The 26,532-nt window shown below is 43.1% G+C and overlaps 1 protein-coding gene across 4 annotated transcripts in view; it reads right to left on the bottom strand.

Moving 5' to 3' along the window:
• The window catches only part of LOC135542127 (protein NDRG3-like), a 61,595-nt gene that overhangs the window by 21,108 nt on the left and 13,955 nt on the right, over positions 1 to 26,532 (bottom strand). For 3 of the 4 annotated variants that reach the window (XM_064968815.1, XM_064968814.1, XM_064968816.1), the window contains 2 exons: positions 8,958 to 9,029; positions 7,489 to 7,521 (listed from right to left, as the gene is read on the bottom strand). In XM_064968815.1, the coding sequence (XP_064824887.1) occupies positions 7,489 to 7,521; positions 8,958 to 9,014 (90 nt within the window). In that variant the 5' untranslated portion in view covers positions 9,015 to 9,029. The remainder of the gene's footprint in view (positions 1 to 7,488; positions 7,522 to 8,957; positions 9,030 to 26,532) is intronic. The other variant, XM_064968818.1, reaches the window with a different exon arrangement.

Below are 26,532 nucleotides of genomic sequence, written 5' to 3'. Positions count from 1 at the left end.
GGGAAGAGAGAGGACAGTGCATTTCCTGGAGGAGGCCAAGGTCAAGCTGAAGTTATTGTCAGGTTCTTTACATTCATTCTAGTCTACACTGAAGAAAAATAAATGCAACGTAAAGTGTTTGTCCCATGTTTCATGAGCTGAAATAAAATATCCCAGAAATGTTCCATATGCACAAAAAGCTTATTTCTCCAAGGTTTTATGCACACATTTGTTTACATCCCTGTTAGTGAGCATTCCTCCTTTGCCAAGATAATCCAACCACCTGACACATTTGGCATATCAAGAAGCTGATTAAACAGTATGATCATTACACAGGTGCACCTTGTGTTGGGGAGAATAAAAGGCCACTCTAAAATCTGCTTGTGAGGGGTGGCAGGTGGTTAGTGGTTAGAGCGTTGGGCCAGTAACTGAAAGGTTGCTGGATCAAATCCCCGTGCTGACAAGGTAAAAATCTGTCGTTCTGCCCCTGAGCAAGGCACTGTTCTCCAGGTGTCGTGGATGTTGATTAAGGCAGCTCCCGGCACCTCTCTGATTCAGAGGGGTTGGGTTAAATGCAGAAGACACATTTCAATTGAAGGAATTCAGTTGTACAACTGACTTGGTATCCCCCCTTTCCAATGTCATTTTAGAGAATTTGGTAGTGCGTCCAACCGGCCTGACAACCGCAGGCTATGTGAATGGTGTGCAAGTGGTTTGCTGATGTCAACGTTGTGGCAGTGGGGTTATGGCATAAGCTACGGACAACAAACACAATTGCATTTTATCGATGGCAATTTGAATGCACAGAGATACTGTGACAATATCCTGATGCCCATTGTCGTGCCATTCATCTGCCGCCATCACCTCATGTTTCAACATGATAATGCACAGCCCCATGTCACAACGCTTTCTGAACACAATTCCTGGAAGTTGGAAATGTCCCAGTTCTACCATGGCCTGCATACCCACCAGACATGTCACCCATTGAGGTGTACGACAGCTGGAACACATGTACGAAAGCGTGTTCCAGTTCCCGCCTATATCCAGCAACTTCGCACAGCCATTGAAGAAGAGTGGGACAACATTCCAAAGGTCACAATCAACAGCTGGATCAACTCTATGCAGAGGAGATGTGTCACGCTGCATGAGGCAAATGGTGGTCACACCAGATACTGACTGGTTGTCTGATCTAAGATCCTACCATAAAAAAAGGTTATATGTGACCAGCAGATGCGTATCAGTATTTTCAGTCATGTGAAATCCATAGATTAGGGCCTAATGCATTTTTTTCAATTGACTGATTTCCTTCTATGAACTGTAACGCAGTTAGAAAAAAAAAAGTTGTCACATGTTGCGTTTATATTTTTGCGCAGTATATTTACTGTACATAGGAGAACAATACATTTGAAATTAATTAGGCCTACACCATTATCTTTGCAAGGAGAACAAAATTGTTATGTTGTAACAGAGCTAAGCATCCCATTACTCACGCCTTCGTATTACTGCAGCTGCCAGAGCAGGTCTCCTGGGACTGCACTCATTTAGCATCACTTCACACGTTTCCATTTTGAGAGCATAGCCATTTCTAGCTCCATCATTTGGTTTCCGAATTCCCGCAACAGTGTAAATGTACATGTGTGAAGGGAGGGAGGGTGATACAGCTAGTGGATGCCTCCCTGTGATGTAAGACATGGGCAGCATCCCTTCGGCCCAGTCTCCTCCATCACACACACACACACACACACACACACACACATACACACACTCTGGGTGATGACGTCACAGCAGTGCTGCAGTGGACCGACTAATGGGAGCTTCTGTAAAAATGACGCTGGCTAGATGTAAGAACTGCGGGTTGTCTGTTGGATGTGGCAAAAGTGAAGACAATACTGTATGTCTGAATGTGTGTGTGTGTGAGTGACAAGGCCTATGTATATGCATGAAGGGTGGACGGGTGCACAGACAGGACCACCTGGAGAAGGAGAGACAGGACCACCTGGAGACGGAGAGCATGCACCAGCCCTGCTCCACAGAGCATGCTTACTCTCCTACCTGCAGTAGATACGGTGCATTTGGAAAGTATTCAGACCCCTTGACTTTCACATTTTGTTACATTACAGCCTTATACTAAAATGTATTCAATTGGGGGGGAGAATATCACATTTACACAAGTATTCAGACCCTTTAATCAGTACTTTGTTGAAGCACCTTTGGCAGCGATTACAGCCTCGAGTCTTCTTGGGTATGACGCTACAATCTTGGCACACCTGTATTTGGGGAGTTTCTCCCATTCTTCTCTGCAGATCCTCTCAAGCTCTGTCAGGTTGGATGGGGAGCATCGCTGCACAGATCTTTGGGGTCTCTTCAGAGATGCTCGATCGGGTTCAAGTCCGGGCCCTAGTTGAGCCACTCCTGCATTGTCTTGGCTGTGTGCTTAGGGTTATTGTCCTGTTGGAAGGCGAACCTTCACCCCAGTCTAAGGTGCTCTGGAGCAGGATTTCATCAAAGACCTCTGTACTTTGCTCTGTTAAACTGACTAGCCACCCAGTCCCTGCCACTGAAAAACATCCCCACAGCATGATGCTGCCACCACCATGCTTCACCATAGGGATGGTGCAATGTTTCCTCCAAAAATGATGCTTGGCATTCAGGCCAAAGAGTTCCATTGTGGTTTCATGAGACCAGAGAATCTTGTTTCCCATGGTCTGAGAGTCCCAAACGTCAAGTGGGGTGTCATGTGCCTTTTACTGAGAAATGGCTTCCATCTGGCCACTCTACCATAAAGGCCTGATTGGTGGATTGCTGCAGAGATGGTTGTCCTTCTGGAAGGTTCTCCCATCTCCACAGAGGAACTCTGGAGCTCTGTCAGAGTGATCATTGGGTTCTTGGTCACCTCCCTGTCCAAGACCCTTCCAGCCCAATTGCTCAGTTTGGTCTGGCGGCCAGTTCTAGGAAGATTCTTGGTGGTTCCAAACTTCTCCCATTTAAGAATGATGGAGGCCACTGTGTTCTTGGGACCTTCAATGCTGCAGATATTTGTTGGTACACTTCCCCATTTCTGTGCGTCGACACAACCCTGTCGTCTCGGAGCTTTACGGACAATTCCTTTTGACCTCATGGCTTGTTTTTTACTCTGACATGCACTGTCAACTGTGGAACCTTATATAGACAGGTGTGTACCTTTCCAAATCATGTCCAATCATCAGTTGAATTTACCACAGGTGGACTACAATCAAGTTGTAGAAACATATGGGGTATTGTGTGTAGATTGATGATACATTTAAAACATGTTTTAGAATAAGGCTGTAACGTAACAAAACGTGGAAAAAGTCAAGGGGTCTGAATACTTTCCGAATGCACCAGGAGGTGATGCAGGGAACAGGCAAGACTGCAGGAGGCTGAGAGAGCCAGTGTTAGTTAACCCTTTACAGCCTGAGAGGCAGCATCCAAACAGTTGAAAAGCCAACCATCATCTGTATGTATGTATGTATGTATGTATGTATGTATGTATGTATGTATGTATGTATGTATGTATGTATGTATGTACAGTGCCTTGCGAAAGTATTCGGCCCCCATGTACTTTGCGACCTTTTGCCACATTTCAGGCTTCAAACATAAAGATATAAAACTGTATTTTTTTGTGAAGAATCAACAACAGGTAGGACACAATCATGAAGTGGAACGACATTCATTGGATATTTCAAACTTTTTTAACAAATCAAAAACTGAAAAATTGGGCGTGCAAAATTATTCAGCCCCCTTAAGTTAATACTTTGTAGCACCACCTTTTGCTGCGATTACAGCTGTAAGTCGCTTGGGGTATGTCTCTATTAGTTTTGCACATCGAGAGACTGACATTTTTTCCCATTCCTTCTTGCAAAACAGCTCGAGCTCAGTGAGGTATTTGGCTCCATCCATCTTCCCATCAATTGTAACCATCTTCCCTGTCCCTGCTGAAGAAAAGCAGGCCCAAACCATGATGCTGCCACCACCATGTTTGACAGTGGGAATGGTGTGGTCAGGGTGATGAGCTGTGTTGCTTTTACGCCAAACATAACGTTTTGCATTGTTGCCAAAGTTCAATTTTGGTTTCATCTGACCAGAGCACCTTCTTCCACATGTTTGGTGTCTCCCAGGCGGCTTGTGGCAAACTTTAAACGACACTTTTTATGGATATCTTTAAGAAATGGCTTTCTTCTTGCCACTCTTCCATAAAGGCCAGATTTGTGCAATATACGACTGATTGTTGTCCTATGGACAGAGTCTCCCACCTCAGCTGTAGATCTCTGCAGTTCATCCAGAGTGATCATGGGCCTCTTGGCTGCATCTCTGATCAGTCTTCTCCTTGTATGAGCTGAAAGTTTAGAGGGACGGCCAGGTCTTGGTAGATTTGCAGTGGTATGATACTCCTTCCATTTCAATATTATCGCTTGCACAGTGCTCCTTGGGATGTTTAAAGCTTGGTAAATCTTTTTGTATCCAAACCCGGCTTTAAACTTCTTCACAACAGTATCTCGGACCTGCCTGGTGTGTTCCTTGTTCTTCATGATGCTTTCTGCGCTTTTAACGGACCTCTGAGACTATCACAGTGCAGGTGCATTTATACTGAGACTTGATTACACACAGGTGGATTGTATTTATCATCATTAGTCATTTAGGTCAACATTGGATCATTCAGAGATCCTCACTGAACTTCTGGAGAGAGTTTGCTGCACTGAAAGTAAAGGGGCTGAATAATTTTGCACGCCCAATTTTTCAGTTTTTGATTTGTTAAAAAAGTTTGAAATATCCAATAAATGTCGTTCCACTTCATGATTGTGTCCCACTTGTTTTTGATTCTTCACAAAAAAATACAGTTTTATATCTTTATGTTTGAAGCCTGAAATGTGGCAAAAGGTCGCAAAGTTCAAGGGGGCCGAATACTTTCGCAAGGCACTGTATGTGTGTATGTGTGTATGTGTGTATGTGTGTGTGTGTGTGTGTGTGTGTGTGTGTGTGTATGTATGTATGTATGTATGTATGTATGTATGTATGTATGTATGTATGTATGTATGTATGTATGTATGTATGTACGTATGTACGTACAGTGGGGAGAACAAGTATTTGATACACTGCCGATTTTGCAGGTTTTCCCTACTTACAAAGTATGTAGAGGTCTGTAATTTTTATCATAGGTACACTTCAACTGTGAGAGACGGAATCTAAATCAAAAATCACATATCGTACCTCTTGGTACGATATTATCATGATACTCAGGTGCCGATACAATATGTATTGCAATGAAATTAATTCTTTATGTATCGCGATTCGACAGTATGATTTTACTGCAATTCAATATTCCAAACATTGACCAGATGTCTGATCAGTCAAGGACATTAAAGTGCTGAAAACAAATTGTCTCCCTATTTAAAAAGAAGATGGAGCACAAGCTAGGAAGGAAAAATGCTGGCGTTTTGGTGAAAATACAGCCAACTAACGCAGGTCAAAACAAGACATTGTTAAAATAATATCCCGATATGTAACTGTATCGATCCCCCCCATCACTAATAATGATCCTGTCTGGCAGTTCTATTTGGGTGTTTGAAATGTATTTAGACATCACACAATATGACAGAAACCACTCCTCCTCCTCTTCTTCTTCCCACTCAGTGTTACATGGCAGTGAAGTAGTGATTCGCTGTGTAATGGAGAACGAAAGGCATTCATTGGCTGTTGTGGTGATCCTCAGGGCCTCAGGCTGGTGTGGTTTAACGAGTCACGACTCAGTATTATTCCATAAAAGGTTTGTCCACAGAACAGGGCCTTACAACAACTTAACACACCAGAATCTGCAAGTTCAAAGCATCAAAATAAAACCTTAATCATGGAATAAAACGTCACTTGTTCAATTGTACATTATTAGAGAACCATACCAGAGCAACTGACAGATACAACTCCAGAACCAAAATGGCTCCCGTAACCACAACCACCCCATGAACCCCATCTCATGATGAACCCTAAGTCTATCACAGTTTAACCAGAATGGTATAGATGGTATAGATGGGTTAGCTGACAACGTCATGAAAACGATGTGCATGCTTCCATGGTGCAGAAGTCAGCGTGTTGTTGTTATTCTGGATGACCAAATACCGAGCAAGAATGACAAGAAACTGCCATGTGGGAGAACAGTAAGTGGCTAGTTTCAGTTCGTTTCATCTTGTTCTTGAAACCATGTCTTGTTTTGAGGTGTTTTGACAAACATCTGCTATAGCGAGCTAACCAACAACTGTAACAATGTATTTGAGAGACAACAAGTGCTCACTGTGAAAATATAGTTTACATGTTGTCAACAAAGCCAACCCCATCTGTTTTTCCCCATAGTTGCACATGCATCGGTTTTGTTGCTAAACAACCAAGCAGTCAATAGTACGAAGCAAGCTAGATCTACTCAGGCTTTTATAAAGCTAGCCAGCTTCAGTTAACTTCACATTCCACCTCAGGCAATATCCACATTACAAAAGGTAGATATTGATCATGCACGCGCCCCTTACTTGAGCCTGCTCGAGCTAGGCTTGTAACTGCATGTTCATATCGCCCGTGGCTAGTCCAAGGGGATGGAGGCACAATCTTTGCGAGAGGGAGGGAATCTGATTTAATTGGTCCTCAACTCCCGGACTAAAGATACATGGAGTTAGCCTGCTCCAGAGCAGGTTAATTCTGAAGGATACGTTGCATTAGAAATTTACCTGGCTAAAAGGTGAGCCACTTTTGTGGTACCGGTTAACCCGAGATGAACTAAGAGTTGACCAAAATAACCGCACTAATTCCTCAAACGTGATTCGTAGTACACCCCACTGAGCCTTGTATGGCTGGAGGCCCACTATGAACGCCAGGCTGTCCCGCGCTCTCCATGGCTCGGCCACAACTCCCCCATCAGCAGACTCACACACCACACAGGAGCTGGGGAGCGGGGGCATAGCTCTGAGCTTAAGGCCAGTGGGAGGGTGACTCAAAGGTCACTACTAATGCTGCTGTTAGTCGTTTGCTGCGTACACACCAACAAATAAACAAGCTGAGCCAGTCTCACAAGCAACATGTTTTCCACCACTTGGCTTGTGAAATTAGCATCAGTAGATAGATGATGCCCTTAACAAATGATTCAGAGTCAGATGTTTCCCCCCCTCTCATGGTGATTGTTAGGATTGGAGGTAGGGGAATCTGATCCAAGATCTGTGTTTAAACGTATACTACCACAAACTCTGCATCACCATTCCACCTGCAGACTCTTCATTGTGAGAAAGGAACTCCAGTTAAATCCAGGGCAAACTAAATGCAGTACTAGGAGAATCAGAATGAGGCCATGTCCCCAAACCACCACTTGTTACCTGAGCAGAACACCTTCCCTCTGTTTGGCTCAATTAACAGGAATTGAGAGGAGAGCCCTTTCAAAGCTCTCCTGGCCTGAATCACATCACTGAAATAGATCAGTACAAAACAGCATCCGTTTCTTATAGAACTGGAGACACTCACCTGGCAGTCAAAGTCCTGGAAGTTACGGGAATTCTGAGAGAAAAGTGGAAAGAAAGGTATGTTAATGAGGTGTTGGATGTTAGAAAACATATTTAATTAGGCAAGTTGGTTAAGAAGAAATTCTTATTTACAACGACGTCCTACCCCGGCCAAACCCTAACCACGCTGAGCCAATTGTGCACCGCCCTGTGGGACTCCCAATTGTGATACAGCCTGGAATTGAACCAAGGTCTGTAGTGATGCCTGTAGCACTGAGAACCAGTGCCTTAGACCGCTGCTCCACTCGGGAGCCCTACAGTATTTTAGAAAACACGACTATGGGAGTTTCAGTATACATGCACTGGCTGATTGACAGACGAAATATGCTATCCCATCTATCTCCCTCACCTATAATCTCATTACCGTCTGTATGTCCTCATGTCTATCCCGCAGGCTCCTGTGAGTGTCTGCTTGGTTCTTAATGAGGTGGCCTGGCCACTAGATGGAGTGAGTGGTCAGCCATAAACCCATTCATTCAGATGAGCTCATGATTCTGCCTTACTTCCTTCAACCGGTCCACAGCCGAGATACTGTATATATTGACAAGGTGGTCTTGTCTCTACCCTAACAATGGGAGTTGTTGTCCCAAAGGAGGGAAGGTAGGCGGTCTGCTTAACGTGGACAGATAATGACGTGAGCGAACCCTCGCACTTCTCTTCCTCTCTTTCCACTGCCAGCCCACTTCACCAGCACCACTGTCAGGTGATAAATGGCCTGTTCAGCCCATGATGCATGGCGCAGCACCCTCTGCCTCAACCTATACATCAACTTATTTCCTGTGAAGCAGAGAGTCTACAGGGCTCTACGCTGACCTTTGTTTTACAAGGAGCACGTATGCGCCTGAGTTTAAAAAACGTAGATGTACACAAAGAAATTTAGGAGCACAATGCAAAATATTTGGGGTAATAAAGCTAGAATCTGTCATTTTTCTAGGCGTACTGGCGCTCCTAAATTAAAATTCCAGGTCGCACTGGAACTGTCTGGAACAGAATATCCCCCTCTGGGTTTAATAGCGGTCAATTTACACAGATGGGCTGACTTCCTTCTCCAAGGCAGGCTCGGAGCTCATGCCCTCCCTGATGCTGCAGTGTAGACTGAGGTCCTAGAGGAACTGTGGTAAGAAAGCTTTGATCTGCTGGAGGTTTTTCCCCTCTCACCTGAATCTTTCAAGCTCACAAAAAAAGAGCAGTTTATTTTCTCTCTCTATCTCTTGCTTTTTGTTCTTCTATTGACTCTTCCCTCACTACAGTGAAGCTGAGATGATAAATAATTCACTTTGATGAACAGCGCTCTGGAGTGGGGAGCGAGGCACTGTTCACGCTGGAGACAAATACTGAATAAGTCTCTGTGTGTCATGTATAGGCAACATTCTGCACATCTGTCTGTGTATGTATAAATCTTCCATGCAAGTGGTCATCTCATCCTCTCACCTTATTGGTCAGCAGGGGCTTGATCTCAGTCAACTGCACGTCCTGTAGCTCATCCATACTTCTGTCTAGTCACTACACCACAGAGAGAGAGAGAGAAAGGAGACAGAGACAGACAGGTGTATTTCTTGTCTTCCTCTCTGTGAGCTACACATGGCATACATAGCACATCTTCAGAAATTAGAGTTGCACAATTATAGCACATGCAAATAATAGTCTTTGTATGATGGTATGCGTCAATGCAAACAAAAGGAAGATCTGAGAGACCCCTGCTGCGTCGATAAGATGTTCAGATTCATGTCAGCTTCTCACTATTAGTTAACATGGGAGCAGTTAGTAACGACACATCAGGCTGATTGATCGGTTTATGTGGGATGAGAGAGGCAGGCAGCCGTGTGTCGTGCCCTGTCATTCCTCCCCTGGGACTCTCCTGAACAGACCTGAGCTGTGTCGCCGTGACACACGTGATGAGGATGATGATGATGATGGATCTGAGGGGTTCAAGAGAATTCTGACTGTCTGTGTAAAAGGTGAGTCTATCCTTTCATAGTTTATACCCAGGGACCAGACAGGCAGGAAGAAAGCCAAGCAGGGATACCACACAAGTCCCTCCTCATTTGTTTTCCCCTTGAGGCCTCAGTTTGTCCTGGCAAACAATTAGACCGAGAGAGACGACGCCCGGGCGGCACGCAATCACCCCCACCAGCCCCAGCCCCTTTTACCCCATCGCCGCCTGCTCAAGGTGAGGACCTTAATGGTGTTCTGTTACCTGGCTCTCTGAGAGACAAGATCATGTTACGGATAACAGGAGATATCATCTAGAGGCCTTCTCTTAGGTCAATGCTTCTAACAACAGAATAAAATTAAACTGAGCCCATATTGTAACTAACTCTCACCTATATTTTTTGTATACTCATATTAAAAAAGCTCAATTAACAGAAAAATTGCTCTAAAAATGTACAGTACAAATACAGTGAAGGCTGGTCTTCAAAAGAAAAGGCCATGTGTATTGGATTGACAACAGCCAATGGGAGTTCCAGTACTACCATCACTTCCTGTGTCCGGGCCCGCCTCGGACAACCTTGAGCTGAGGTAGCATTTAACCTTCAGGGTGGGTTGGTGATTTGCTTGGACCTCAGCCAACCAGAACAGCTCCACTCCACAGATTACGTCATCCCAGTTTGAGTCAGCAGGAACCATTAGGCTGTTCTTAGACCTGCTATAATGCATGACCAGTGTAAAGAGCCTCCGTCTGATGAGTGAAATATAATATACATAACATATCCCTGTGGCAAGACTTCACTGTCTTCCTGAAACAGACTGGACGTTCCATCACATAAAAGTAAGCAAAACGGTAGTTTATGCCTGCACATCAAGCGTCGACAGTACTTAGCAGGGTGAAAATATACCCAGCAATCCTGGTTGACAAATCCGGCTCAAAGGAACTAAATAATATTTTGACAAGAAGCTAGAAAAAAGAAAAACAAATATTTGCATGCTTGAGCGGATTGGCTGGATAAATCCAACACTTCCTCTGGCTGACACAGAAAGTGGGCCGGTAGCAAAGGCCAACTGTAATCATAGCCTTCTAAATCGGCTAACGCAGCCCCCAGAGGGCAGGGTCAGGCTTATACCCAAATGCCAGACAAACAGCTTCATTTCACACCTCAACTCCTTTGACCCATACTGGGTTACCTGACCATGTTAAATGGAATTACACGGAGACCCAGATTTTTCACCTTAAAAATGAATAATAAACAAAAAACATTAATTTAAACATTTAACAAACCACAGAACTCCATGGACAATGACTACTTTTAACAATTTCCACTGAATATTTGATAAAAAAAAAAAACACATTTACAGGAAGAACTGTGCCAATACAAAGTTTGGTAACAGAATAACAGGGATATTTTACTGTAATGTATTTTGTACTGTATTTTACAGTTAATGTATATATTTTTTACTGTTTAAATTGTTCGAAGTAGTCATTGTGCAGAGAGTTGTATGGTTTGTTAAACTTTTGTTTGGCATACATCTGGCATAATTCAGTTATTGTGGAATTGCCCTCTCTCATTTGGGGGGGGGGGGTCCCTAAGAGCTATCCCACAATAGGAAGTGGTATTGTATTTTATTGTACTGTATATTGTCTTTGGTCCGACCCTGTCCCACGTTAACTATAAGAACACCAGGTCACGTCTAGACACCTCCGTCTCCAACAGATTCACATTCTACTATACGCAGTGTGCTGCGGTTGCCATAGAGACAAAGCCGGCGATGTTTATTCTAAGCTAGGAGCCCCTTGGGACAAATGAGAGCCAAAGAGACAAGGGGAAGAGATAGACTGTAATGGGAAGAACAGATCGGGGCAGTGTAGGTCTGGAGAGAGACACTAAATCATCTAACTCCTTCCCTGTGGTCACATTCATCCACAGTGCCATGTAACACACTTCCGATACAGTCATTCAGAGATTATTCAGGCAATGAGAGTTAAGAGGAGATTGTCTATCCATCTGTCCTCTAGGCTAAGCATGTGTTTGCTCTCTGTGGGCACATATTTGACTGAGACATTTTCACATTTGTTTAAATGCCTCTGACATCAGACGATTCTAAGAACATGTCAAGTGCATGGATAAATATGGAGGAAGGGGGAAGGGGAAATGGCGGAAACAGCTAAAACAGTACAATGAGGTGCATAACTGTCTGGAAAGCCTGACTGGTGGTGGATGATGGATATTTTGAATACAGTATGGCTATCATCTCTCTCGTGGATGAAAAGGTTAAGGAGATGCAGGGACACACACACAGACACAGTAGCTGTTCTCGTGGTCAATTTGAGCTCTCAGCACGCTGCTCCCAGTGCCTTCTCCTATCAATGTTAAAAATCCCACCACCCTGCAACAGAGACTTGGGACCGAGCGCTAGGAAAAACATCACTGGAGATCATGTCTGAGAAAAACCCCAGCCACAAAACTGAAGAAAGCTCAGGTCTTCACCCCAGCTACCAGGCAATATACTACTAAAGTCCCTGGCAATATACTACTTCATAGGAATTTACGAGTTAAAATAGTCCTATTTTACAATGTCTGACTGTGTATTCCTCTGTTCCCCATCTTCCATCCTGTGTGACTGAAACTCCACTGGTCTAAAGGAGAACCCACCATTGATGCCCTGCCCTCTGACCTGGGCTAGCTGGGGGTCAGAGGTGTTATTAGCTTTAGCCTAGTGCTGAGACACACACGCCAGAGCGAAACAAAAGGGAGTCCTGTAGCCGCCTTGTCAGCAGCCGGTGCTGAATGATCGATGGAGAGGACGCATTCACACTCCTCCCCCTCTCCATCTATCTATCTTCATCTCACCTTGAAGAGCAGTGCAGTCTGGGAGAGGCTCCAATGATGGATCACATTTTTCTGAGAACCTAGTCATGATGCTGACTCTGAGGTAGCCTTCCTTAAAATGGCATTATGGTGACCCTGAATTATTCCCCTACATGTTGCCATGGTGACCTTATTTCTACCTACCTAGACATCGCCATGGAAACCCTAGGCCTAGGGTAACCTGCCTAGATACCACCATGGTGACTCTAATTTGACCTACCGTATTGTCACAATGGTGACCCTGAGTTAACTAACCTGCCTGTATGTTACCATGGTGACCCTGATTTGACCTACCTTAAGGTCCCCTATGGCTGAAGGATCTACTGCGAGAGCAGGGCCCTGGACTGTCTGTTTTCTGGCTGTCCCGTTTCATTTAGGGTCAAATAACTTTAATGAAAGAACAGAGAATCCTATGTGTGTGGGGAAGGTGTTTTGGATTGGTAGTCAGGCATTAAAAAAAACCCAGAGGAAAACAAGACAAGCCAAATTCCTGGGATGCGCACGCTGCCCTCCCAGCCAACAATTGATACCAGATCCCATGCCTGTTGTATTTTATGTGACTCAATGGTCCTGTCATGGCCACCTTCTGAAAAGTACAACTAACTGACCTGTGTTCAAACCAGGAAGATTTCACTAAAAACATCTTCCCTGGCAGCTCCACATCGGTGCCCTCCTCCACACTGTTTAGAGCGCTTAGTCTGTGTATAACTTAAAGTTGGTGCATTCTTGTTAAGGTGGCTAGGTGAGACAACCACGCATATTTTATATTTATATCTTAGCAGACACTCTTATGCAGAGCGATTTACAGGAGCAATAATGGTTCAATTCCTTGCTCTAGGGCACGTCGACAGATTTTTGCATAGTCAGCTCGGGGATTCGAACCAGGAACCTTTTGGTTACTGGACCAACCTCTTAAACACTAGGCTACCACCCAGCTCACAGTCATCCTTACAACCTTTCCTCAATAAAGCAGCTATCAGCCAAGTTAGTGCTAGTGACAAAAGACAAATGGGAGTGTTAGTGCAAGAAAGGCATAATCCACCCCAGAGTATAATTGTGTGAAATGAAGAGATTTTCCCTCTAATTCTCTGACCAAAAGCAGCAGCCTGGGTTAGAGTGCTAGGAATAATCTGAAACCGAGCCCACACAATGCCAAGCACTTCTCTGGATCTTTGAAGGATTAACAGCCAAATACACAATACATTGTTAATTTATAATGACTTTGATGACTTAAACCTGTCACTTTCATATTAGAAAACACAACCACACAGACACTCTCAGAGATTTAATTTCCTGACCCTCCTACAAGCAATAACTCAAAACACAATCACCGGTGTGTGTGTGTGTGTGTGTGTGTGTGTGTGTGTGTCAGAGCAGGTCAAGGCTCAGTTCATTATCAGAGCCCTCACTGGCACACAGCAGTCACTGCGCTTATCTGTCTGCCAAAAGGGGAGCCTCATCCCCCTCTCTAAAGTTACTAAGGACAGGGCAACCCTGTCGTATTCAAACAAAACACAGGTGCACACACACGCGCTCTGTCAAGTCTCTCTCATTCGGAACATCCGCTGCAAGACATCTCTCATTATTCTTAGAGGGTTTTAAAAGAATTGCATTATTCCTTGCGGGGGTACTTTATCTGCTAATGTACTTATGAGATTAAAAAAGGCATTTCCCATATTGATTTAAGACCTCATATCAGTTGGCATCATCAGCAAGTTTCCAATACACCCCCCCCCCCCCCACATGCATGCGCACAAATCTTTAAGTCACAAATTCTAAGGGATGCTAGTTTTACTGCACTAAAAAAACCTGTCCAGCAGTCTACTTTGGCGTCACTGCGAGCCCTCTTTTTTTCCACTGCAAATAGCAAACTGGAAAACTCCATTTAAACATAAAATCAAAGGAAGTGTATGTCTAAACCATAAATACTGCATCATGACATGTAGATCCTGAGTGTCTTTGAGAGCCGATTGTATGAGGGCAATTCCACGATAACAGAATCATGCTGAGACTCACTTTAAAATCTATTTCAAAAACCAACAAACCATACAACTCTATCCACAATGACCACTGTGAACAATTGACTCAGTAATGAATCAATGAAAAACAATTTCTGGTAACAGAATTATGGTAAAATCTCCCCTTTACTCTGTTACCAAACAGAAGCACAGTTCTTCCAGTAAATGTGTTTTCATAAAATATTCAGTGGAGATTGTTAAAAGGAGTCATTATGCATCACAATGGGTTCTATGAAATCTATGGTTTTTGTTTGGTATACATATTAAAGTGAAAAAGTCTGAGCGTAATTCCATTACCATGGAATTGCCCATGAGTAAGCCTTTCCATGTTCTCAGTGTGTAGCCTACATCCTCAGCCTCTCCCGACTCAGGAACGTCTATTTTGGTGTTCATGTATAAGTCATGTGGTGGACTGAGCACTACACTGCATGCATATCACTTATAGGGTGATGGGATTTGACTCTGCAGTGTCTAATGCTCTATCTGACGCGGGGGGGGGGTTGATTATAGAGCATGAAGATGGCACAGAACCTCCGACTCAACACAAGCGGTGGAAAATGCTCTACTTGTATGTATTGTACTCATGACGTTATACCCACAGATTGAAATAGAACAAAAAAGACTCTGCCAGGTAAACAATCTGGAGGTGTATCTGACGTTCCAAAGGATTATTAAACAGATTAAAAATCAGGGAACGGAGACGCTGCCCTTCCATTCTGACAATGGCAAGTGGCTTGCATCATCATTATTGGTAAATCAATACGACCCAACACAGCCCTAACAAAACGCACAGGGGCAACTTAAAAAATATATACTACTGAGCGGAATGACAACAGATGAATGACTCCCAATAAATCTGCTACAATCTATAACATTGTCCAGGACACTACCAGTGCTGCTACTCCTGCTATATATAAGGCTGAATGGGCCGGCTGACGTGTCTGTTCGAAGTGCTGCTAATAGAATCTCGACTGTCTGTGTTTGAACGCCCCACTCCACCCTGTTCGCAGGCTACCCTGCCAAGGAGCCGGATAGGGACGGTCTGTGGGGGATTCCTAGCACTGCTTACTTGTTCAGACAGGAGTGGAGAGGCAGGACAGAGGGAGGAGGGAGAGCCAGAGGTAAAGAAAAGGGTAGAGGGAGAGAGAGAGAGAGAGCATGAGAATGCAGATGAGGCGGGGTTCATGTGAGAGTTGTGCCACGGTGAACCTTACTCCAGATAACAGGTTTACAGGACCCAGGTCTGGTGTAGTGTAGACAGACACCCAGGTCTGGTGTAGTGTAGACAGACACACAGGTCTGGTGTAGTGTAGACAGACACACAGGTCTGGTGTAGTGTAGACAGACACCCAGGTCTGGTGTAGTGTAGACAGACACACAGGTCTGGTGTAGTGTAGACAGACACACAGGTCTGGTGTAGTGTAGACAGACACACAGGTCTGGTGTAGTGTAGACAGACACACAGGTCTGGTGTAGTGTAGACAGAGATGGCCGCCTCGCTTCGCGTTCCTAGGAAACTATGCAGTTTTTTTACGTGTTATTTCTTACATTAGTACCCCAGGTCATCTTAGGTTTCATTACATACAGTCGAGAAGAACTACTGAATATAAGAGCAGTGTCAACTCACCATCAGTATGACCAAGAATATGACTTTTGCGAAGTGGATCCTGTGTTCTGCCTTTCACCCAGGCCAACGGAATGGATCCCAGCCAGCGACCCAAAAAAACGACTTCGTAAAAGAGGGAAACGAGGCGGTCTTCTGGTCAAACTCCGGAGACGGGCACATCGTGCACCACTCCCGAGCATTCTTCTCGCCAATGTCCAGTCTCTTGACAACAAAGTTGATGAAATCCGAGCAAGGGTAGCATTCCAGAGGGACAGAGACTATAACGTTCTTTGCTTCACGGAAACATGGCTTACTGGAGAGACGCTATCGGAGTCGGTGCAGCCAGCTGGTTTCTCCACGCATCGCGCTGACAGAAACAAACATCTTTCTGGTAAGAAGAGGGGCGGGGGCGTATGCCTCATGGCTAACGAGACATGGTGTGATCACAAAAACATACAGGAACTCAAATCCTTCTGTTCACCTGATTGAGAATTCCTCACAATCAAATGTCGACCGCATTATCTACCAAGAATTCTCTTCGATTATAATCACAGCCGTATATATTCCCCCCCAAGCAGACACATCGATGGCTCTGAACAAACTTTATTTGACTCTTTGCAAACTGGAATCCATACATCCTGAGGCTGCATTCATTGTAGCTGGGGATTTTAACAAGGCTAATCTGAAAACAAGACTCCCTAAATTGTATCAGCATATCGATTGCGCAACCAGGGCTGGCAAGACCTTGGATCATTGCTATTCTAACTTCCGCGACGCATATAAGGCCCTGCCCCGCCCTCCTTTCGGAAAAGCTGACCACGACTCCATTTTGTTGATCCCTGCCTACAGACAGAAACTAAAACAAGGAGCTCCCACGCTGAGGTCTGTCCAACGCTGGTCCGACCAATCTGATTCCACACTCCAAGACTGCTTCCACCACGTGGACTGGGATATGTTTCGTATTGCGTCAGACAACAACATTGACGATTACGCTGATTCGGTGTGCGACTTCATTAGAACGTGCGTTGAAAATGTCGTTCCCATAGCAACGATTAAAACATTCCCAAACCAGAAACCGTGGATTGATGGCAGCATTCACGTGAAACTGAAAGCGTGAATCACTGCTTTTAATCAGGGCAAGGTGACCGGAAACATGACCGAATACAAACAGTGCAGCTTTTCCCTCCGCAAGGCAATCAAACAAGCTAAGCGTCAATATAGAGACAAAGTAGAATCTCAATTCAACGGCTCAGACACAAGAGGTATGTGGCAGGGTCTACAGTCAATCACGGATTACAAAAAGAAAACCAGCCCAGTCACGGACCAGGATGTCTTGCTCCTAGGCAGACTAAATAACTTATTTGCCCGCTTTGAGGACAATACAGTGCCACTGACACGGCCTGCAACGAAAACATGCGGACTCTCCTTCACTGCAGCCGAGGTGAGTAAAACATTTAAACGTGTTAACCCTCACAAGGCTGCAGGCCCAGACGGCATCCCCAGCCGCGCCCTCAGAGCATGCGCAGACCAGCTGGCTGGTGTGTTTACGGGCATATTCAATCAATACCTATCCCAGTCTGCTGTTCCCACATGCTTCAAGAGGGCCACCATTGTTCCTGTTCCCAAGAAAGCTAAGGTAACAGAGCTAAACGACTACCGCCCCGTAGCACTCACTTCCGTCATCATGAAGTGCTTTGAGAGACTAGTCAAGGGCCATATCACCTCCACCCTACCTGACACCCTAGACCCACTCCAATTTGCTTACCGCCCAAATAGGTCCACAGACGATGCAATCTCAACCACACTGCACACTGCCCTAACCCATCTGGACAAGAGGAATACCTATGTGAGAATGCTGTTCATCGACTACAGCTCGGCATTTAACACCATAGTACCCTCCAAGCTCGTCATCAAGCTCGAGACCCCGGGTCTCGACCCCGCCCTGTGCAACTGGGTACTGGACTTCCTGAAGGGCCGCCCCCAGGTGGTGAGGGTAGGCAACAACATCTCCACTCCGCTGATCCTCAACACTGGGGCCCCACAAGGGTGCGTTCTGAGCCCTCTCCTGTACTCCCTGTTCACCCACGACTGCGTGGCCACGCACGCCTCCAACTCAATCATCAAGTTTGCGGACGACACAACAGAGGTAGGCTTGATTACCAACAATGACGAGACTGCCTACAGGGAGGAGGTGAGGGCCCTCGGAGTGTGGTGTCAGGAAAATAACCTCACACTCAACGTCAACAAAACTAAGGAGATGATTGTGGACTTCAGGAAACAGCAGAGGGAACACCCCCCTATCCACATCGATGGAACAGTAGTGGAGAGGGTAGTAAGTTTTAAGTTCCTCGGCGTACACATCACAGACAAACTGAATTGGTCCACCCACACAGACAGCATCGTGAAGAAGGCGCAGCAGCGCCTCTTCAACCTCAGCAGGCTGAAGAAATTCGGCTTGTCACCAAAAGCACTCACAAACTTCTACAGATGCACAATCGAGAGCATCCTGGTGGGCTGTATCACCGCCTGGTACGGCAACTGCTCCGCCCACAACCATAAGGCTCTCCAGAGGGTAGTGAGGTCTGCACAACGCATCACCGGGGGCAAACTCCCTGCCCTCCAGGACACCTACACCACCCGATGTTACAGGAAGGCCATAAAGATCATCAAGGACAACAACCACCCGTTCCACTGCCTGTTCACCTCGCTATCATCCAGAAGGCGAGGTCAGTACAGGTGCATCAAAGCTGGGACCGAGAGACTGAAAAACAGCTTCTATCTCAAGGCTATCAGACTGTTAAACAGCAACCACTAACATTGAGTGGCTGCTGCCAACACACTGACTCAACTCCAGCCACTTTAATAATGGGAATTGATGGGAAATTATGTAAAATATATCACTAGCCACTTTAAACAATGCTACCTAATATAATGTTTACATACCCTACATTATTCATCTCATATGTATACGTATATACTGTACTCTATATCATCTACTGCATCTTTATGTAATACATGTATCACTAGCCACCTTTAACTATGCCACTTTGTTTACATACTCATCTCATATGTATATACTGTACTCGATACCATCTACTGTATCTTGCCTATGCTGCTCTGTACCATCACTCATTCATATATCTTTATGTACATATTCTTTATCCCCTTACACTTGTGTATATAAGACAGTAGTTTTGGAATTGTTAGTTAGATTACTTGTTGGTTATTACTGCATTGTCGGAACTAGAGGCACAAGCATTTCGCTACACTCGCATTAACATCTGCTAATCATGTGTATGTGACAAATACAATTTGATTTGATTTGATACATACACTACCCACAAATAGGCAATTCCATGGCAAGGGCATTACGCCTTGACTCAGACTTTTCACTTAAAATGTATGCCAAACAAAAACCATTGATTTCAAAGTTCAACAAACCATATAACTCTATGAACATTTTACATAGAACATTTCACAAAAACATATTTACTGGAAGAACTATTTAGATTCAATATTTGGTCACAGAATTACAGTACAATCTCCCATCTATTTTTTTATGTGACCACGTTTTCCCCAAACTCTTAAAAATCTGCTCTGAATTAAGATTTTAAAAGAAGTCTGCAGAAAGAATGGGCTGTCATGAAATATTTTGGTGATTGAACTACAGTAGGTGAAGTGGATTTACATCCAGTAACATAATTATATCATGGCTCCCTGATCTGCACTAGAGGTCGACCGATTAATCGGAATGGCCGATTAATTAGGGCCGATTTCAAGTTTTCATAACAATCGGTAATCTGTATTTTTGGACACCTATTTGCCTTTTTTTTACACCTTTATTTAACTAAGCAAGTCAATTAAGAACACATTCTTATTGTCAATGATGGCCTAGGAATGGTGGGTTACTGCCTTGTTCAGGGGCAGAACGACAGATTTTTACCTTGTCAGCTCGGGAATTATTTTTTGCAACCTTCCGGTCACTAGTCAAACACTCTAACCACCTGCCTTACATTGCACTCCATGAGGAGCCTGCGTGGCAGGCTGACAACCTGTTACGCGAGGGCAGCAAGAAGCCAAGGTAAGTTGCTAGCTAGCATTAAACTTATCTTATGAAAAACATTCAATCTTAACATAATCACTAGTTAACTACACATGGTTGATGATATTACTAGTTTATCTAGCATGTCCTGCGTTGCATATAATCGATGCGGTGCCTGTTAATTTCTCATTGAATCACAGCCTAATCGTGATGATTTAACAAGCACATTTGCGAAAAAAAGCACTGTCGTTGCACCAATGAACCTAACCATAAACATCAATGCCTTTCTTTAAAATCAATACACAAGTATATATTTTAAAACCTGCATATTTAGTTAATATTGCCTGCTAACATGAATTTCTTATAACTAGGGAAATTGTCACTTCTCTTGCGTTCAGTGAAAGCAGTCAGGGTATATGCAGCAGTTTGGGCCGCCTGGCTCATTGCGAACTGTGTGAAGTACATTTATTCCTAACAAAAGCAGTAATTAAATTGCCAGAATTGTACATAATTATTACATAACATTGAAGGTTGTACAATGTAACAGCAATATTTAGACTTAGGGATGCCATCCGTTAGATAAAATACAGAACGGTTCTGTATTTCACTGAAAGAATAAACGTTTTATTTTCTAAATGATAGTTTCCGGATTTGACCATATTAATGACCGAAGGCTCGTATTTCTTTGTGTTATGTTATAATTATATTTGATATTTGATAGAGAAGTCTGACTGAGCAGCAGCAGGCTCGTAAGCATTCATTCAAACAGCACTTTTGTGCGATTGCCAGCAGCTCTTCGCAATGCTCCAAGCATTGCGCTGTTTATGACTTCAAGCATATAAACTCCCGAGATTAGGCTGGTGTAACCAATGTGAAATGGCTAGCTAGTTGGCGGGTGCGCGCTAATGGCATGTCAAATGTCACTCGCTCTGAAACTTGGAGTAGTAATTCCCCTTGCTCTGCAAGGGCCGTGGCTTTTGTGGAGCGATGGGTAACGATGCTTCGAGGGTGGCTGTAGTCAATTTGTTCCTGGTTCGAGCCCAGGTAGGGGCGAGGAGAGGGATGGAAGCTATACTGTTACACTGGCAATACTAAAGTGCCTATAAGAATATCCAATAGTCAAAGGTATATGAAATACAAATGGTATAGGGAGAAATAGTCCTATAATTCCTATAAAAACCTCAACCTAAAACTTCTTACCTGGGAATACTGAAGACTCATGTTAAAAGGAATCACCAGCTTTCATATGTTCTCATGTTCTGAGCAAGGAACTTAAACGTTAGTTTAGCACATATTGCACTTTTACTTTCTTCTCAACAACGTTGTGTTTGCATTATTTAAACCAAATTGAACATGTTTAATTATTTATTTGAGGCTAAATTGATGTATGTATTATATTAAGTTAAAATAAAAGTGGTCATTCAGTATTGTTGTAATTGTCATTGTTACAAATAAATAAATAAAATTGAAAAATCAGCCGATTAATCGGTATCGTTTTTTGGGGGGATCCTCCAATAAATCGGTATCGGCGTTAAAAAAAATCATAATCGGTTGACCTCTAATCTGTACTATACAGAAATGCCTAATTTGGGATATAAATATAGTTCTCTTCATGTCGATGTATGCTTAACAGATACACAAAAAAAGGTAGAAATATGCAATATTTCAAATATGCATATTTGGGTATTATTATACACATTGTTTATTATTGTAATGAACTTATTGCAATACTCACCTCTCCCGAGTCCGTAGGGGAGTTGCAGCGATGGGACAAGACTGTAACTACCAATCATAATATCACGAAAATTATTTTTTTAAAGCAAAATAAAGAAGGTAAGTGGTAGGGGTCATGGCAGGTGTCAGTAAGAGCTTGGACAGTTGACATTAACTGGAAAGAGTGAGAGAGGAGCAGAGAGAGGGAGCGAGAGAGTGAGAGGAAGGGGTCATCCAGACTGTTTTCACACTCTTGCTTTGATCACAAGACGACAGAAAGAAAAAGAAAAAAACAGTTATCGGCTGCACACAACAGTATGCCCAACTATGGTTTGTAATTCCATTACCGATTTATCACCATACAAAAATATAAAACGCAACATGCAACAATTTCAAAGATTCTACTGAGTTACAGTTCATATAAAAGGAAATGAGTCCATTTAAATATAGTCATTAGGCCCTAATCTATGGATTTCACATGACTGAGAAAACAGATATGCATGGGTTGGTCAGATACCTTAAAAAAATAAAAAATAAATCGGGATGTGGATCAGAAAACCAGCGAGTATCTGGTGTGACCACATTTGCCTCATGCAGCGCGACATCTACTTCGCATAGAGTTGATCAGGTTGTTGATTGTGGCCTGTGGAATGTTGTCCCACTCTTCTTCAATGGCTTTGCGAAGCTGCTGGATATTGATCCAGAGCATCCCAAACACGCTCAATGGGTGACACGTCTGGTGAGTATGCAGGCCGCGGAATAACATACATTTTCAGTTTCCAGAAATTGTGTACAGATCCATGCGACATAGGGCTGCACATTATCATGCTGAAACATGAGGTGATGGCGGCGGATGAATGCGCGACAATGAGCCTCAGGATCTCGTCACGGTATCTCTGTGCATTCAAATTGCCATTGATAAAATGCTATTGTGTTCGTTGTCTGTAACTTACGCCTGCCCATATATAACCCCACCATGGGCACTCTGTTCCTAACAGTGGCAAACATCTGGCCCACGACGCCATATACACAAGGTGCACCTGTGTAATGATCATACTGTTTAACCAGCTTCCTGATATACCACACCTGTCAGGTGGATGGATTATCTTGGCAAAGGAGAAATGCTCACTAACAGGGATGTGTGCATATGGAAGACTTCTGGGATCTTTTATTTCATCTCATGAAACAAGGGAACAACACTTTACGTGTTGTGTTTATAGTTTTGTTCAGGATAATAGATTTACTAATAGATTTATCTAGATTTACTTGTTACTTCTGTGAACTTTCATTATCCTCCCCCTTATGAGGTAGAGAAATTAGATAATATATACGGGTTTTTGGTAATGGAATTACAAGGCACAATGCAATGTTTCTTAATCTTACAGAAGGCAAATAATATCTCCAAAACTAAATATGAGTGTTGATATTAGTTGGCAGGGGTCTTTACTTCAACATGATTGTTTTTGATGCATTTCTGATACCTTAAGACTTTTTCTTGGTTGATGTTGACGAAGACTCCTTTTCCAAGTTTGGACCAGAAATCAAAGCATTTCCTTAAATCAACATTTTTAGGATGTTAAATGGTTGAAACATGTATATATGCCTTAATTTCTAAATAAAATATACTCTTAGCTTTCATTTGACATGCTCCTATGAACTTCACATGTCGGTGCTCTTGGATCCTTTTACACGGAAATGCCCAGATCTATCCTGTGGTCTATATACATTCCACAGACAGCAGGGTCACGACTCACTGGGGAGCTGCTGCTCAAGCACAGGCCCAATCTCACTGAGTGCCATTCACTTAGTAAATGACTGTTTGATGTTTGTTTGTTATGTTCCTCTCGTTCTCAGTTTAACTGCACTCGCAGAAACAGCCCTAGGAGGAGTTCAATTCACTGGGGCGTCATATTAGCTTCTCTGCAATTACAACTGGTAAGGTATTACATTTTCTGGGCATGTTAAAAGAAGCCAAGGACAAAATCCTTATACTCTTTACCCGGTCTATAACCTTCCATCGTTTGACTCCCTTCTCTAGAAGGCTGACTGTGTAGTGGATATTTATGTACGGGAGGAGCCTGACCACAATCATTGATCGGTTGCTGAAGTGTTTTGTTGAACGGAGCACAGATCAGCAAAGGCCTCCCAAGTGGTGCTTTAGCTACAGAACATGAGAAATCTCTAGATGTAACCCACAAAATCTGAGATACACAGGCAAAAGTATCACAATAACAGACGGACAAAACACTTATGAACAAGTAAACGTACAAATATATAAAAAACTAAATATAATAGATGAAGTAGGAAAAAAATGAACACAAAAGAAGAGCAGTCTTTCCATGAAGAGGAAAACTAATGAGGACCTCATATCCATCCATTAGTGTCCAGTACATAGATGTTAAATTGGTCAGAAATATACAGTAAATGCAGTCACTGGACACTCTCCCAGACACGTTAACACCTTGTTGAGAATATCCAACAGCGTAGATACCCAGATGTCAACTGAGGAATGTATCTGGTCTGGTGTAGGGCTGTAGCTGTCACAAAATTGTCAGCGGGTGATTGTCAAGCAAATAACTGTCTCACGGTATTTGACCGTTAATTAACATAATCACATTTAGCATCTCCTGGCTTCAACACATAGCCTACAAGCCACTGATGAAGACCTTTGGGAACATCTACATTTTAAAAAGTATAATAAATCCATGTAATATAGCCTACACCTTCACAATAAATCTATAATTTATTTTAGACAGGTCTAAAGAAACATGATATGAAGAAAATGTAATCTATAACAGAATAGAATACTCTGAGTTGTTCTAATGTAAGGTCCTGAGCTGCCCATGCCAAATGGCTGTTGGCTACACTAGTTCATTTAGCAGGCAAGATTTTCTTAGAAGTCAATGGCATTATTATATAGTACAATTGAACAAAGCTGAAAAAAATAGAAAGGATATTTTCTCCAAATGATTTGAGGGAGTACGCACATACGGCTATTCTGTGTTGAGCAGTTAACAAAAAAAAAGGTATTCCTATATGCTTAGTTTAGAGTTATTAATGTAACTTTAGTTGTTCTACAAACGTTGGGCGACATGTTTTGATTTCAAATACATTGTAAGGCTGCATGATGTGACTAATGATAATTTTTTTTAAAGTCGCTTTAAAAAGGCATGAGATCTGCTTACAGGCTGACTACACCGCTCGTGTCGCATGCGAGAGCATTGCAAAATACATTTAGAAATCTATGTTGTTATTTAATTATTGTGCGCGCCTACGAGCGTCTGCATTGCCAAGGGCTAAAATAGAAGTCAGTTCTATTTCTGACACCGAACGTGCTGCAAGTCCTGCCTCTCCCATCTCCTCATTGGTTTATAGAAGCAGGTACCCACGTGCCATCTCCTCATTGGTTATATCCACGTGGGTAACTGAAAGATGAACGAGGTCAGTGGCGGTAATGCACCTCATTTATGAAAGTTGCCAATCTCAAAATAAGGTCAAGAGAAGAAAAAGCCTGGAATGAGGAGAGATGACTAGAAACAATTTGGTTGGTTGTTTTATGTGTGGATTAATTGTCAGAGTAGAGGACTTTGTGCATTTCAGGTAAAATAACTCCATTTTTATATCTCAGGACAAATTTGCTAGCAACAGCAATCTAGCTAAATAAGACAAATTAGCTAGCAAGTGCAAGCTAACGAGCTAAATTGCTATACATGTTTAATGCTTTTAGACCTGTCTCCAAATTAATATAATTGGTTCAGTTTGTTTTGATATTTTAACCTGCGTGTCGAGATCGCATTTGGTGTGGGGGGACAAAATACATTTATGCATGATGGCGCTGCCGGTTTGAGCTCTGTGTTCGTTTTTTTGCGCAGGCTGTACACAATACATCAGTCACTCATTCACAATTTGACAAGCACTTGATAAATGCCAAGAATTTCGCAGCGGTGTCCCCTTTGTGTGGGCGTAAAGCACCCTAAAAAAAATCCATGCCTTTTGCGACCAGTGGCCATTGTGCACTTCTCCCTGAGTGCTTCGCGCTCTGAATCACCTCTCACTCACATGCCCCTCCCTCATGTGATCGGGTCTTTCTCTACAAGTGAAGACAGACACATCGGGTAAAATGATCTTCCCAAACTTGAAACTCACACACTGCTTATGTATCCAAGATAGGCTCTACACTCCTTGTAAAGCATATTAATGTGCGACTATGACTCGAAAAAGGTCGCAAAGAAATCAACAGTTTCTTATGCTGGGTATCATTCACAAGTGCTAATATATAATTCACAAGTCATAGGCTAATATTGTCATCCATCAGACTATTCTTGATTTAATCTTTCTTTACATATACTAAATAATATATATGTGTGACATTTGTTTGGAATAAGAATGGACCATTATGCAGCGGGAAAACATATGTCATCTATGCACTTAAATTACAAACGGAGGATGCTTTATGCATGGTTCATTTTCATGCCAGTCAGGTAGGCTATACTCCTGTTGTAAATATAAGCAATGAAAAGTTGAGAAATAAATATAGTAGGCGAAGCCTAGAGAAAGCGTATGGGATCCTGTTTTTTTTAGTAGAGGCCATGACTCTTGTTTTATCATGCAATTGCATAGCCTATAGAAATGTTGCACAACATGAGCTCATGGCTCACAAAGTGTTTGATTAGGTTTTCGATTACATTTGCATTGATGTCAGAGTGAATAGAGGAACAACAGGGTGCAGAGTACCAGGCAGTTAGCAAGTTTGGTCATTAGTAGCCTACCAAGAGCAGCATCTGAGCTTGGAGAAGCCCAATTACTGTGGAATTTGACTGCC

Source organism: Oncorhynchus masou, chromosome 6 (assembly GCF_036934945.1).
Source record: "Oncorhynchus masou masou isolate Uvic2021 chromosome 6, UVic_Omas_1.1, whole genome shotgun sequence".
NCBI lineage: Eukaryota > Metazoa > Chordata > Actinopteri > Salmoniformes > Salmonidae > Oncorhynchus > Oncorhynchus masou.
Note: the sequence above shows the minus strand (reverse complement) of the source record. Positions and strands in the feature narration are given on the sequence as shown.